General features: G+C 43.0%; 1 protein-coding gene across 4 annotated transcripts in view; it reads right to left on the bottom strand.

Moving 5' to 3' along the window:
* SNED1 (sushi, nidogen and EGF like domains 1) overlaps positions 1-13,046 on the bottom strand; it is a 98,402-nt gene continuing 85,356 nt past the window's right edge. For 2 of the 4 annotated variants that reach the window (XM_054984127.1, XM_054984122.1), the window contains exons 26-32: positions 12,393-12,537; positions 11,780-11,862; positions 11,591-11,692; positions 8,115-8,231; positions 6,107-6,194; positions 3,818-3,901; positions 1-728 (exon numbers count right to left, since the gene is read on the bottom strand). In XM_054984127.1, coding sequence (XP_054840102.1) covers positions 524-728; positions 3,818-3,901; positions 6,107-6,194; positions 8,115-8,231; positions 11,591-11,692; positions 11,780-11,862; positions 12,393-12,537 — 824 coding nt within the window. In that variant the 3' untranslated portion in view covers positions 1-523. Of the gene's footprint in view, positions 2,383-3,291; positions 3,326-3,817; positions 3,902-6,106; positions 6,195-8,114; positions 8,232-11,590; positions 11,693-11,779; positions 11,863-12,392; positions 12,538-13,046 lie in introns of all 4 variants that reach the window. The other 2 variants (XM_054984123.1, XM_054984126.1) reach the window with 2 other exon arrangements.

Raw genomic sequence — 13,046 nt, 5'->3', positions numbered from 1 at the left:
TTAAAAAGTTTATTGCTGCATTACATATGCCTCAATCTGGCTATAGTATACTGGCTTGATACAGACTCTGTTCTATCTTAGACTGTGGCTAGGGGAAAAAACAGTGTCACTGTGTGACAAAGAAATGTTATTAAAACTTCTCATTGCCTCAGTTAGTTGCAGCTGCTTTCAAAAAGCTCCCTGTGCTTAGAAAAACATTTTTACTGTGATGTTACCACTACACTTCCACTCTCTGTAGTGTGGAAGTTGCATGTGTAATACTGAGATGATCTTAACTAGACCCTAAAACCAATACAATTGGAATAGCTTTAAGTGCTTATCCACCCTTCCTGTTAATGGGACATGGAACACAACACTTTTCTTATTCTTGTCCTACAACAACATTGTCCTAGAAAATGAATGACTCTGTTGGGAAATAAGCATTTTAAATGCCAGAAATAGGTTTAAAACATCCTAGTTTTAAACTGTCGAATGAAATCTATGGTTCTCTGAGGTCATATCTGTGGTATACCCCTAATCCAGCTTATGTGAGCCACTTTATTTCCTTTTCTAGCTCTTTAAGAAGCTGCACCCCCCCAACCTGAGAAATCCAAATATAAAAGCTCAATGACAGCGTCCTATTAAATACCATAAGTAGTAACTGACGTAGGATTCCTGCATCCAGTCCATCCTTCTCTTCAGCATTGTGTCTTGCTCTCATTTGTCTGCAAGTAGTTCTCATGCTTAGGCTGATAACAATGAGAAAAAGTAGAATTTGAGTCCAGTGACACCTTAGAAACCAACAAGATTTTCATGGTATAAGCTTCTGAGACTCAAAACTCCCTTCAGATCCCTTGACTCTTAAAAGCTTAGACCCTGAACATTTTGCTGGTCTCTAAGGCGCCACAGGACACAAATCCTGCTGTTCAACTGCAGACCAGTATCGCTACCACTGAGAAACAGTGTGCTACATCAGAAATGTGGGTCAATAGCTGTCACATCCTATTCTCAATTGTACCTGTAACAACAACTGTAATTAGCACATAGGAATATGCCTAAGAATTTTTGGTGGCTTTTAATAGTAGGAATTATATTTGGTTTGTGCTGCTTTTCCTGCTGAGATTAACATTTCATTTCCAGCACGACCCTCTTTACTGAAAAAACTATATTTACAACTCTTAGGCTGCCAGGATTTAGAGTTCCAGGGAAAAGGGCTCTGCTTACAAAAATCAATACATCTTATTGGGCTGCTGGTTGTTTAAAAATAATAATAATAACATTCTATTTATATACTGCCCTTCAGGACAACTTAATGCCTACTCAAAGCAGTTTACAAAGTATGCTATTATCCCCACAACAAAACACCCTGTGAGGTGGGTGGGGCTGAGAGAGCTCCTAGAAGCTGTGACTGACCCAAAGTCACCTACCTGGCTTCAGGTGGAGGAGTGGGGAATCAGGCCCAGGTCTCCAGGTTAGAGTCCCGCGCTCTTAACCACTACGCTAAACTGGCTCTCCACAAAAACCCAAATGACCTGTAAATTAAAGATGCTTTCTAATGCTGTGTATGGAATAATAGTTTAAAACTAACTATCTGGTTCTTATTAATTTATAAAATATACAGTGTATGTGAATTAACACAATCTTATATTTAACTAGTCATACAAACTCCCAAAAGCTAAAAAAAAAAGACCTTTTTGCATGGCTGGTAATGAGTACATATTGCAGCAAACATAAAACAGTTGTTCCATTAAGTAGGAATGTACGGAAGTAAATAGATCGCTGTAAAATTACCTTTTCTCAAATGGCATCAGAAGCCTAACCTTTGAAATGCAAATAGTTTGACTGAAACAGGCACTGGAGGGAGCTAGTTCTCAGTTTAAAAAAGAAACACAGTTTTTGACAATCGTAAGTAAAAACAGCACTGTGAACCCTGCTTACAGATGGGGCAGTGGCAGGGAGGGAGTCCTAGAAAATTTTTAAAGACATTTTGTCTGGAAACATTTTGTATTATGCTTTAAACATCATTTTATGGCAGTGAGATTCTTGTTTGGTTCATAAATTGGAACATCACATGGCTCAGGACTAGTTTCTGCCCCATTAGCCTCTCATAACCAGTTATATCCACCGCTGATGAAAGTTTCAGAGGCCCAGCCCTATCGTTGCTGTAAGCGGCCCACAAAAGTCTTGAGAGATTTTTCTAACTTATCTAGACACATTCAGGTGCTATGAAGAAAAGGCATCTGAAAAGGCAAGAATGCTTTTATCATCCTGCCAATGGCAAGAATATGGCTATTTGGTGAACACCTCCTGAATCAGACAAAGGAGGAAAGGGCCGTAACTCTGGCAAGAGGAGTCTCCCCTTTGTTGCCATCCAGTTAGCAGAAATACTGATGGTTTTGGATCCTATAAAAGAAAAAAAAGCAAGATGTTATCACTCAGTTATGCACAAACGCATGGAGATATTCACTACTAAGATTTTCATTTTGATTAAAAGAGTAAATTGTTTTATTCTTCATTTGCCTATAATACAGCTGTACAAAAATGGATGTCAGTACCCAGCATTATCGGCAGAGCAGATTTTTCAAGGCCAATCCTGCTAAGGAATTCTGCCAGTGTAGCTTGGGTTAGGAATTAGGATCTAACAGTAGAAGTAGTGGTGGAGAGGAGGAAAACTCTCAGTAAGTAAATGATCAAAATGAAGGTGTTTTCCGGAAGTAGTAACCAAATACTCTAGGGGCTACTTCTGAATTTCTCTGTTCTTCCCTTAAAAAAAAAGTGGGTACTGAATCAAGCAGAAAGATGGCTGAAGCTATTTTAAAGGTTAGGCCAGTCAGATGTATGTAAAAACCAGTGAAAGTGGTTTCATGTAGTCATGATATATGACTCTTCTGGCATTAGAAATTCACAGTATCTGTCTACAAACAAACAAACTTTTTCTTTTCCTGTTCTGATAATCCAATTTATGTACTCTTCTTGGATGGTCACTGAATGTAGCTATCAATATTTTAAAATGTCCTTATCAAGGGAACTTGCTCTCCAGTGATGCAAGGAGAAAACTAGTTCCATCATATGTGGGCCTTTGAAGGAACCTATTTTAAGAAGCAAGGTCAGTGCACTTCCCCTCTCTTCTGATGAAGAGAGCTGTGGCTCTCAAAAGCTTATGCTACAATAAAGTTGGTTAGTCTTAAAGGTGCTACTGGACTCTTTACTGTCTTCCCCATATAGGCAGCTTTTTCACAGCAAGGCCTTATTAAGTATAGTAGTTAATGTGATCCCCATTCCACCCACCTCTAATAGACAGAATATACTTACTATATGGTTCCTTCAGTGCCTGTTGCTTTGTTTTCTGAAATAATGAGAATATATTAATCATCACTGAACAAATATTTAATTCCAAGGAATTTCATTGTTCTAAATACTATTTAGCTCCACCAATGTGTTAACTATTGCAGAACTCAAAAAAGGAGCCCATGTGGTATAGTGGATAGACTGTCAGGCTAGGATCTGAGAGATCCAGGTTCAAATCCCCACTCAGCCATGGAAGCTTGCTGGATGACCTTGGGCCAGTCACAAACTCTCACAAGGTTGCTGTGAAGGTAAAATGGAGGGAAGGAGTCCCCACTGGGGAGAAAAGTTGGGTATAAATGAAGTCAATAATAAAATAATAAATAACAGTTTTAACATGGTTAAAGGTTTAAGCACCCAAGCTACCTAAACTCTCCAAAAGTTAAAATCAAGATTGGAAGGGTTTCTGCTGTCCTCAACTGTTGTTACTGTGAAAAATTATAATCTTTTGGTGTCCTCTCATGGCTTCTGAGGGTTTTTTATATCTCCATACCTGCTGAGTGCTTTATTTGGAACAGTACTCTCACAGCTCTCTTTGTAGCAGACATCCTGGTGGACTTTGTAGATCCTCTTGTATCTGTCACAACAGCAAAAGGTATGTCAGAGACTGGAGACACTGCAAGGGCTCCCAATGAAAGTCCTGACAGATACATTTTCTATAATGCAAAGGAATTAAGTAACTCTAGTGCCAAAATACAGGGCTGGGGCAGCCTAACAAACCATCTGACTAAGACTAATTTAGACACATGTCTACCCAAGATGGGAGGACGCAGAAGGCTGAAAAGTGGTTTGACCTTTATTTTAAGAGTAGGTGGGAGAGACCTATGCACAAAATGAGATGTTTCACCCGTGCATCCTTATGTGGCAAACAGTGGGCCTTTTATGTGAACTGAGAGAAGCCTCCTAAATCAGATTACATTATATGCAGTTCCACATGAATTAGCACAAGTGATGTGCACTGGAAAAAAATAAGTGTTTTTCAGATTTGGGTATTGAGAAGGCCATAAATATTGGTATCCCCAATATCTGGGTTCAAAATGATCAGTTTTGTATTCAGATCTGGGGGGGGGGGGGTTCCAATCTAACCACGTCCACTTTCCCTATGGGGATATTTTGGGGGAGCTAGAGGGGCTGCTTTTGGAGCAAATTGCACAAAAATTGCACTACAGTGAGGGCTGCCTGTCCTCTAAAGACCCTTCCCCCCACCAAGTTTTGAGAATATAGGGTCAACGGGTCCGATCCAACAGGCCTCTGAACAAGGTGCCCCCAGTAATCCGTTTTCTATGAAGAAAAAGTCCAAAGCTATCTTCAGGGCACAGAAGCCACAGCCAAACATGCAAAGTAAACAGAACCAATAAAGTCCAAAAGCCAAACCAGAAAATCCCAGCAAAACCAACTTGATAGCAGATGGCATGTATTCCAAAAAATGCTCTGGTTTGGCAGCAGCTGGTTGCAGCAGTGTTTCTTTTACTATTTCTAGCTTTCCTGGGCAAAAGGAGGGAGGAAGACGATTCTCACAGGTGTATGAAACTGGGCGTTAGGGAGAGCTCAACTGGCTGACCAATCATAATTCTCTCAGACAAAGTGAGAGAATTGTCATGACTGGACAGACAGTTGAGATGTATCTACTGACACATGATTCCATTTGCCTGTGAGAATCAACTACCCCCCTCCCTTTTTTTGCCCAGGAAAAGCTGCAAAGGGTAAAAGAAAAGCAACCTTTAAATGCTGGTATTTCTAAATATTTTTGGGATTGATCTGGACCAGAAACACTGATATTCATTGGGATTGCAGAATATTCTGCCCCCAAATACCAGCAAGGTATTTTTCGGGTATATTTTTGGACCGGATAAACCAAATTGCACAATCCTCATTAACACCAGCTTCTGCCCTATATTGACAATTGCAGGGGGGGATTTGAGATGAGGCACTGTGATGGGGGGGGGGGGGTCTGATGTAGAATAGTCTCCTTGAAATTGTATCATTTTGGGACATGACAGGATACATTTCTTCATGTTGTTTCACATACATGAACCATTTGTTGCAATAATTGGAAAAGAGATGCGGAGATGCACAGATTGAACGTAGGGATCCTGACGGTGTTTTGCCATCTTCTGGGCATGGCACAGAGATCACTGGGGGTGTGGGGAGTGGAGGTAGTTGGGAATTTCCTGCAATGTGCAGGGGGTTGGACTAAATGACCCTAGAGGCACCTTCCAACCCTATGATTCTATATGAAGTTGCCCTTTACTGAATTAGACTATTGGTCTACTAAGGTTCAGTATTGTTTACTCTGACTGGCAACAGTTCTCCAGTTAGAGGTCTCTCACATGTCTACTAGCTACTAGCTGATACTTTAAATTTAAGATGCTGGGGATTGAATATGGGACTTGCATGCCAAACAGATACTCTAGCACTGAGCCACAGCCCCTCCTATTCTTAAGACTAGGTTCTCAGGTTATTGATGGGAACAATAATAATAACATTCAATTTATATACCACCCTTCAGGGCAACTTAACACCCACTCAGAGTGGTTTACAAAGTGTGTTGTTATTATCCCCACAACAATCATCCTGTGACGTGGATGGGGCTGAGAAAGCTCTGGAAGAGCTGTGACTGACCCAAGGTGACCCAGCTGGCTACAAATGGAGGAGTGGGGAATCAAACCCGGCTCTTCAGATTAGAGTCCTGCCACTCTCAACCACTACACCAAACTGGCAATCCAGCAGAGGTGTATTTTTGGAAGAAAGGTAAAAGTAATCAGAGTGAGATGGTGCTTACAAGTAATGGCAGACACCTCCTTCCCAGACTGGAAAGGACTTGGTTTCTGAATAGAGCCGAGTACAAGAGTGAGGCACCTTCTTGCAAGCTGAAGAAAGAAATTGGGAAAGTATGAAGATATTTTAGTGTCAAAAGCTGTGGTTAATGCAGATAGGTCTTTCAACTTTGGGGGGGGGGGGTTGTATCAATAATCCCATTATCCAAAAACAAAGAATACACAATGAATTTAAAATGGGTGGGTAGGAGAGAAGTAGAGGCATTTTGATCTTACAATTTGGAAGGAAAGTACTTTCAGCTCAAATGGTTGTACTGGATCTTTGCAGTAGATGGGTATGCTACTACTCCTTGGGAAGTAAAACTGTCCGGGGTTGCAGGGCCCACTCTCCTTCCCCCCAGACTTACCTTAGCCACCGGGGGAGGGCGAAGATGCGGCAGCTGTGCTGCATGACATGCCCAACCCCCAGAGCAGCTGGTGGGGACCAGGAGTGCCCCAAGAGCTGGCGAGCTTAGCCACAGCAGCCCTGCCGCACTGCTGGAAAGCCAGCTGGCTGCAGCCCGATGGGCCTGGCCCTGCTACGCCACCAATGGGGAGCCAGTTGACCACACCGGGCTGGGGTAGGGAGGGGTGCAAGGCCTCTTGAGCGATGGCCATGGCCACTTCCAAGCTGGAGGGCTCAAACCCCCCACCTCAATGCCCCCCGCCAGCCGCAGCACAAGAGACACTGGTGGAGCAGCCCAACCCTGGCACCCTACCGCTGCCCTCAGCAGGCACAAGATGGGAGGGGCCCATGCCACTCATCGCGCAGGCCCAAGGGCGAAGGGCCTGGAGGGGGCCTGCCAGCTCCGCCCTGCAGGAGTGGCCTGACTGGGCCAGAGAGGGGCTAGGGCGGGGTGGGGGGAGGAAGGGCCCCATGGCCAACGGTTGGGCAGGGCAACCCCAATAGGGCAGGAAGGAAGGCACAAAGGCCGAAGCTTGGGGAGAGGGGCAGGGACCAGCCAGGTCGGCCCCTATAAAGGCCAGCTGGCAGGAAGGGCCAATGTGGAGTGAATGGTGAAGGCTGGGAAGGAGCAGAGAGAGAGAGAGGGTATGAGGGTGCTGTAAACCCCTCTACTCCCCAGTTTGAGTCCCATCCCGCAGCAACGGCAGAAGAAAGGGCCAGCCTGGAAGGCATGTCTCCCCCCCAGGCTCCGACGCCTCCGCTGCGGAGCCTGACAAATACATCATGATTATTACAAGGCTAATGCTTAGGTGCATTGATAGCTAGGGCCATAACGTTCAATGACTCTGAGACACATTAATGCAACCAACTTTTCAAAGCCACTGGCTGAACGTCAGAGGCCTTGGACTACTGTCACTAGCAAAAAAACTTAGTGTGATATGTTATAAGGACCTCCGCTTTTCCTATAATGTTCAGTAACACAGCAGCTGAATTAATTCATTTTCCTAGCACATGCAGGTAGGGACAGCTTCAGTCTTTAGTGTCCTGCTGTACCGCTGCCCCATAGATGAGAAAGCAAATCTTATCATTGGACACCTACATAACAGGAATAAAGTAATCAGTTGTTTTGCAGTCTCAAGTAGTTATTCCATTTGATAAGGTCTGCAGTAGTTCAAACTGTTATTGTCATGGCACCGTAATTGTGGAAAGCAGTGGCTGAGGGGCTACATCTTTAAGAGAAGGGCATTTGTACAAATCCAAGATGTATGCAACAGCTGTTTGCTACAGAGCAGGACCAGCATGAAGGTGCCTTGGAGCCAGAACAGCTGCACTGCAAATCTCCTCATTTCCTTCTTTGTTGCCCTCTGCCTTATCATCACTGCATCATGCATCACCATCTTTGACTGCGACATCTGGTGTATACTCCATATGTGTTGCCAGTTTCTTTAAAAGGAGGAGCAACGCTTGCATTTGTTCTCCTTTGTGTTTGGAGCATTGTATCAAGATTTCTCTCAGGCTATTTGCTACAATACTGCAAAGACACTGTGAGAATTCTGGTAAGTACATACCTAGTTCACAATGTTTGCCTTTGAATCCTGGATTACAATCGCAGTGGTAGAACTCAGAACCAGTGACACAGGTCCCCCCATTCTTGCAGAAGTTAATGGAACAGTTCTGCTTGTCACCTAGAGATGCAAATGAAGGAATGAGATATTCTGGGCCTTGCACAGCACACTCCAACACAATGGGACATTCTCTACTCCTCTGAACAGAGGGCAGGGCAACTTTTGGACTTTAAATTAGGTGCATCACATTAAAGTAAAGGTCAGTTCTTCATATTTTGGTCATTGTTACAAATAAATCTGTCTGGCCTGTTTGCCACAAGCCCCTGACAGCCTGCTAGAAGACAGGAAATTTGCTGTTGATGGCTCCTCTTCATGTTGAGACCTACACGTGGGGTAAGGCATATCAGCTGGTAATCATGCATACTGCAAGTGACGGTGCTGTAATCATTCATTACCTCTGCACAATTTTATGCAGAGCTAAACAATATAGATTTGCCCATGTGGTATACTGTAATAGCTGGGGGTAGACAATGATATTTAACAGCTGGAACTGGTTTCTTATACTTTCACCTATGGGCAGTTACAAAAAATCTGCAAAATCTTTTTCCAGAAGCAAAACAAAAAGATATGGAATGTATATTGCCCATCTTAAAACATCTACATTGACTGCCAGTTTCATTCTGAGTCCAATTCAAGGTGCTGGTTGTGACCTTTAAAGCCCTTCATAGCCTAGGACCAAGATAGCTAAAGGACGGTCTTCTTCCATATGTCTCAGTCTACCTGTTGCAGTCTTCAGGCTGCCACCTACTGGCTGTTCCTCCACTTAGGGAGGCTTGCCTGGCCTGTTCCTTTCCCATTGTTGCTCCCACTCTGTGGAAAGGGCTTCCTGAGGTGGTGATCGGAGCGTTGTTTTTAGAAATCTTCAGGAGGCGCTTCAAGGCCACTTTATTCACCAGGACTTCTAGGGGGCATAAACTACAAGCATTGTGTGTGTGTTTGTTGGGGGGTATCCGAGGTTTTATACTATTAGTTTTAAATTGCAATGTTTTAACTGATAGGTAAGCCACTTCGAGCCACAGGGAAAGGCAGAATATAAATATCTTAATTAATAAATAAAAACGGAAGGTATGTACATGTTAGAAGCAGCAAATCCCTTTTAAAATTGCCTTAACTTTGGAAAAGCTATTGTTATGTTATTGTTATTGTTATAAAGGCAGGCTGCAGGAAAGATTACATCCATCTTGAGCCAATTACATTGGCTGCCAGTATGCTTCTGTGCTTGGTGGGTCCATGACACCTGATGGGCCAAGCTGGCTCACAGCCTGAGGTCAGCTGAGGACGGCTTATTGCAGGAAACCCTGTCAGAGAAACCTGATCAGCAGGAACCTGTGTGAGGCTTTTCCAGCAACTATCCCTGTCCTTTGGCAGTCATTCTTACCCTTGTACTACAGACCATTATTACCTAGAGGTGTTCTACTGTCAACTGAAATGTTTTTATTCAAGAAAGGTTTTTTATTTAAATCAGTCCCCCATGTTTTAATTACTGCTATCTATGTTAACTGTTTTTGTAAGGACATTATTATTGTAAGAAGGCTTGAGTATTTAATTTTTTAAACTCAGGGCTACCAATCCATAAGAAAGAGACACGCTCAATGCCAATACTCAATTCTTGTGAATATCATTGAGAATGATGTCTGTAGCAGCAAGAAGCTACTTTTCACAAGACCAGAACTTCTCTACAGAATTGAATCCATATCTACTAAGATGGGTCAAATGTAAAAACAGGTGTCTGACTTCACCTCTCATAGGAAACATGGGTTCAGTTTTGAAGTATAATGTTGAAAGGGAACTAAATCTCCATTTTATGATGGAGTCAAAGTGCTGGAAGGTAGTTGGTTGTTGTGGATTTTCCGGGCTGTATAGCCATGGTCTTGGCATTGTAGTTCCTGACGTTTCGCCAGCAGCTGTGGCTGGCATCTTCAGAGGTGTAGCACCAACAGACAGAGATCTCTCAGTGTCACAGTGTGGAGATGTTGGCAGGTAATTTATATCTATTCAGGAAAGTGGGTTTGGGCTTTATATCTACCCACTTTCCTGAGTAGATATAAATTACCTGCCAACATCTTCTCCACACTGTGACACTGAGAGATCTCTGTCTGTTGGTGCTACACCTCTGAAGATGCCAGTCACAGCTGCTGGCAAAACGTCAGGAACTACAATGCCAAGACCACGGCTATACAGCCTGGAAAATCCACAACAACCATCGTTCTCCGTCCGTGAAAGCCTTCGACAATATACTGGAAGGTACTTTGGTTACTTTCCCTGCCTGAGGCTGCCTTATACAGAATAGCTTCCCTTTCTGCTGCCTTAAAGTCCTACATTTAATGATTTTAGTACTGCAAACTATTGCAGAAAGCTAAGGACGACTGCAGAAGCCTGTTCCATAAAATCATCAGGAGTGCTGAGCAAGACAGCAGACAGGAAGATCTGAGGTGAATGGATAAAGAAGGGATGAGGCACCAGTCAAACTAGAGACAGGAGAGTGAAATCCATCCTTCTTTAACTTATGAAAACAGCCATTTCCAGCAACAATTTACGACTTCCTGATCGGTGATATCCTTGCAAAAAATGCTCGATTTTTATGGACTAATCTCATCTTAATTCCAGGTGGGTATCCATGTTAGTCTGTAGCAACAAAACAAAACAAGAGTCCAGTGACACTATAAAAACTAACAAAATTTATTCCAGCACAATTTTTGTTAGTCGGAGTTCTCTTTATTAGACACATCTGATTAAGTCAGCTCTGTCTCACAAAAGCTTATGCTGGAATAAGTTTCATTAGTCTTTCAGGTACCACTGACTTTCCTGTTTTACTTTGAGCTTAGTTTATATCGTTTATGGGTTACATAATTCAGTGCCTGAGTGAGATAAAGATGGAAGAGATTTCGCCACTACAGCCGGTTCAGCTACCTTTCAGATTTCTCGTGACAGCCATTTGTATCTCCCTAGCATAAAGCTCTGTAAGAGTCTAAATTCTAACCACTATCACACATCTTGCATGGCAAGTTCTTAAGCAAAATCGCACACTTAGAAGCACCTAACGATGATTTAGTTATGCTTTAACAGCTAAGCAGCCTTGAGAGTGTATGCTTGTTTTGTAAATTTAACTTGTCAGTGGACCACAGGGATTCTGAGTTATTTGTTCTCTAAAGCAGGTTATGCAAAACAGACCTCAGCCATCCTTTATACATCACTAGGGTGACTAGATGCAAAGGAGTGTGATGTGAAAAAGTACTTTCTGCTAAAATGCTATACTGCTGATTATGGTGCAGGAGCCTACCCTGCCTTTGGAGGTGGGCACCCATAATGTAATGATAGATTTGGTTTTGAAAACTAAAGCTGTCTAAGACTGAAGGCAGGGTCTGCCATCTCTAGTTTTCTATCTCCTAGAAAACTTGCTTCCCTCTCTTTAGACTTACTTTCTTTTTTGCTGCTTTCAGGCTCTGTTAGCTGTAGTGCCAAGCTGGCTTGATTGGTGACTTCTTCCACGTTTTCTACCACTTTCTTTGGAGCATCAGGTTCTAGAACCCAGAAATACTTTTAAGTACAAAGACTTGTGGAATACCAGGAGACAAACAAAGGAAGAAAGGAGGATGAAAGGCACCTACGTGTTCTCACAGTGACAGTTCTACTTGGTGAGCTGCTGAATTTAGTAGTGATCCTTCCTCTGCCATCCACCAGCTCCGTAAACCTTCACAAGAAATAAAGACTAGAATATTACTATTCACAACTAGGGGTGTGCAATTTGGGTTTCCAATTCGGGATAAATACCCAAATCGGACCCAATTTGTAAAGATGTGGGATTTCCTAATCAGGCCCAGCATGGTGGTCTCAATTCAGAAATGCCGAATCAAAGCTTCCTGAAGCAATTTGAGTCACTTTGGGAAGCTTTGGGGCACTTTCGAACCCTTTAAACTTCAGCTGGCAGGTAAGGGGGATCCCCCCGTGCCTGCCAGCTGAAGTGTGTGAAGTCTCGCACCCACTTATTTTTTCCCCCATAGGAGGAGGAGGAGGGAACCCCCTCCACCCCCTTCCATCGGGTGAAATAAATGGTGGGGTGGGATGTTTCGGTGTGCTCTGAATTTTCACGAAGCATACCGAAGCAGGGCAATAAGCAGTTTCTGAAGCGGAAGGAATGGATGCACTCAGACCGACATCTCATGAACCAACCCACGTTTATTTTTATTTGACAACTGTGCTCCCCTTGACCAAATTCTTTACCTAGGTGCTTGTGAAGGTTCTTCTGGGGTGTTGTGATCTGCAAGCAGGCGCAGATCTGGCAAATATGCTGGGGGGACTCGATTTCTCAGCACTCGAGGATGTCCTGTTTGGCTCCAGCGCCTTTCTGGAGTACCATCCTTCTGCACTGCAGACCAGAATGGTAAATTCAGCCATATAGAAACAGTAGTTCAGAAGGAAAATTTTTATCAGAACATTATGTTAGAAGCCTGAGGCTGTGCACTTGTACAGCATTACCGTTGAAAATACTGGAACAAGCGATTTTCCTTATAGTTCCTCAAGATTAGGTAGAAAGAGTAAATATCACAAATATCCTATGCATATGCAGTTTTACTAACTGGATATAGAGATGGATTGGTAAGGAAAGAGTTTGTAACAGATGTGCAATACCAAGTGCATTAACTAAATATGTATTCACAAAATGAAAGTTTCTTTTGACCTGGGCTAATTCGCTACAGTATTTCTGCACAAAGAGATGATATCTACAGACAAAAGAATATTTGATGGCTGCTTTCTGTGGTACATCAAAAGAGAAGTCTTCCCTGCCTCAACCAACTGTATCTTTTGGTTTATAACACAATCACATGTCTGAAAAATGTGTGCCCCAGAGCTTTAGCTAGTTGCAATTGATAAGGG

The sequence above is a fragment of the Eublepharis macularius genome, chromosome 6, assembly GCF_028583425.1.
Source record: "Eublepharis macularius isolate TG4126 chromosome 6, MPM_Emac_v1.0, whole genome shotgun sequence".
Taxonomy (NCBI): domain Eukaryota; kingdom Metazoa; phylum Chordata; class Lepidosauria; order Squamata; family Eublepharidae; genus Eublepharis; species Eublepharis macularius.
Note: the sequence above shows the minus strand (reverse complement) of the source record. Positions and strands in the feature narration are given on the sequence as shown.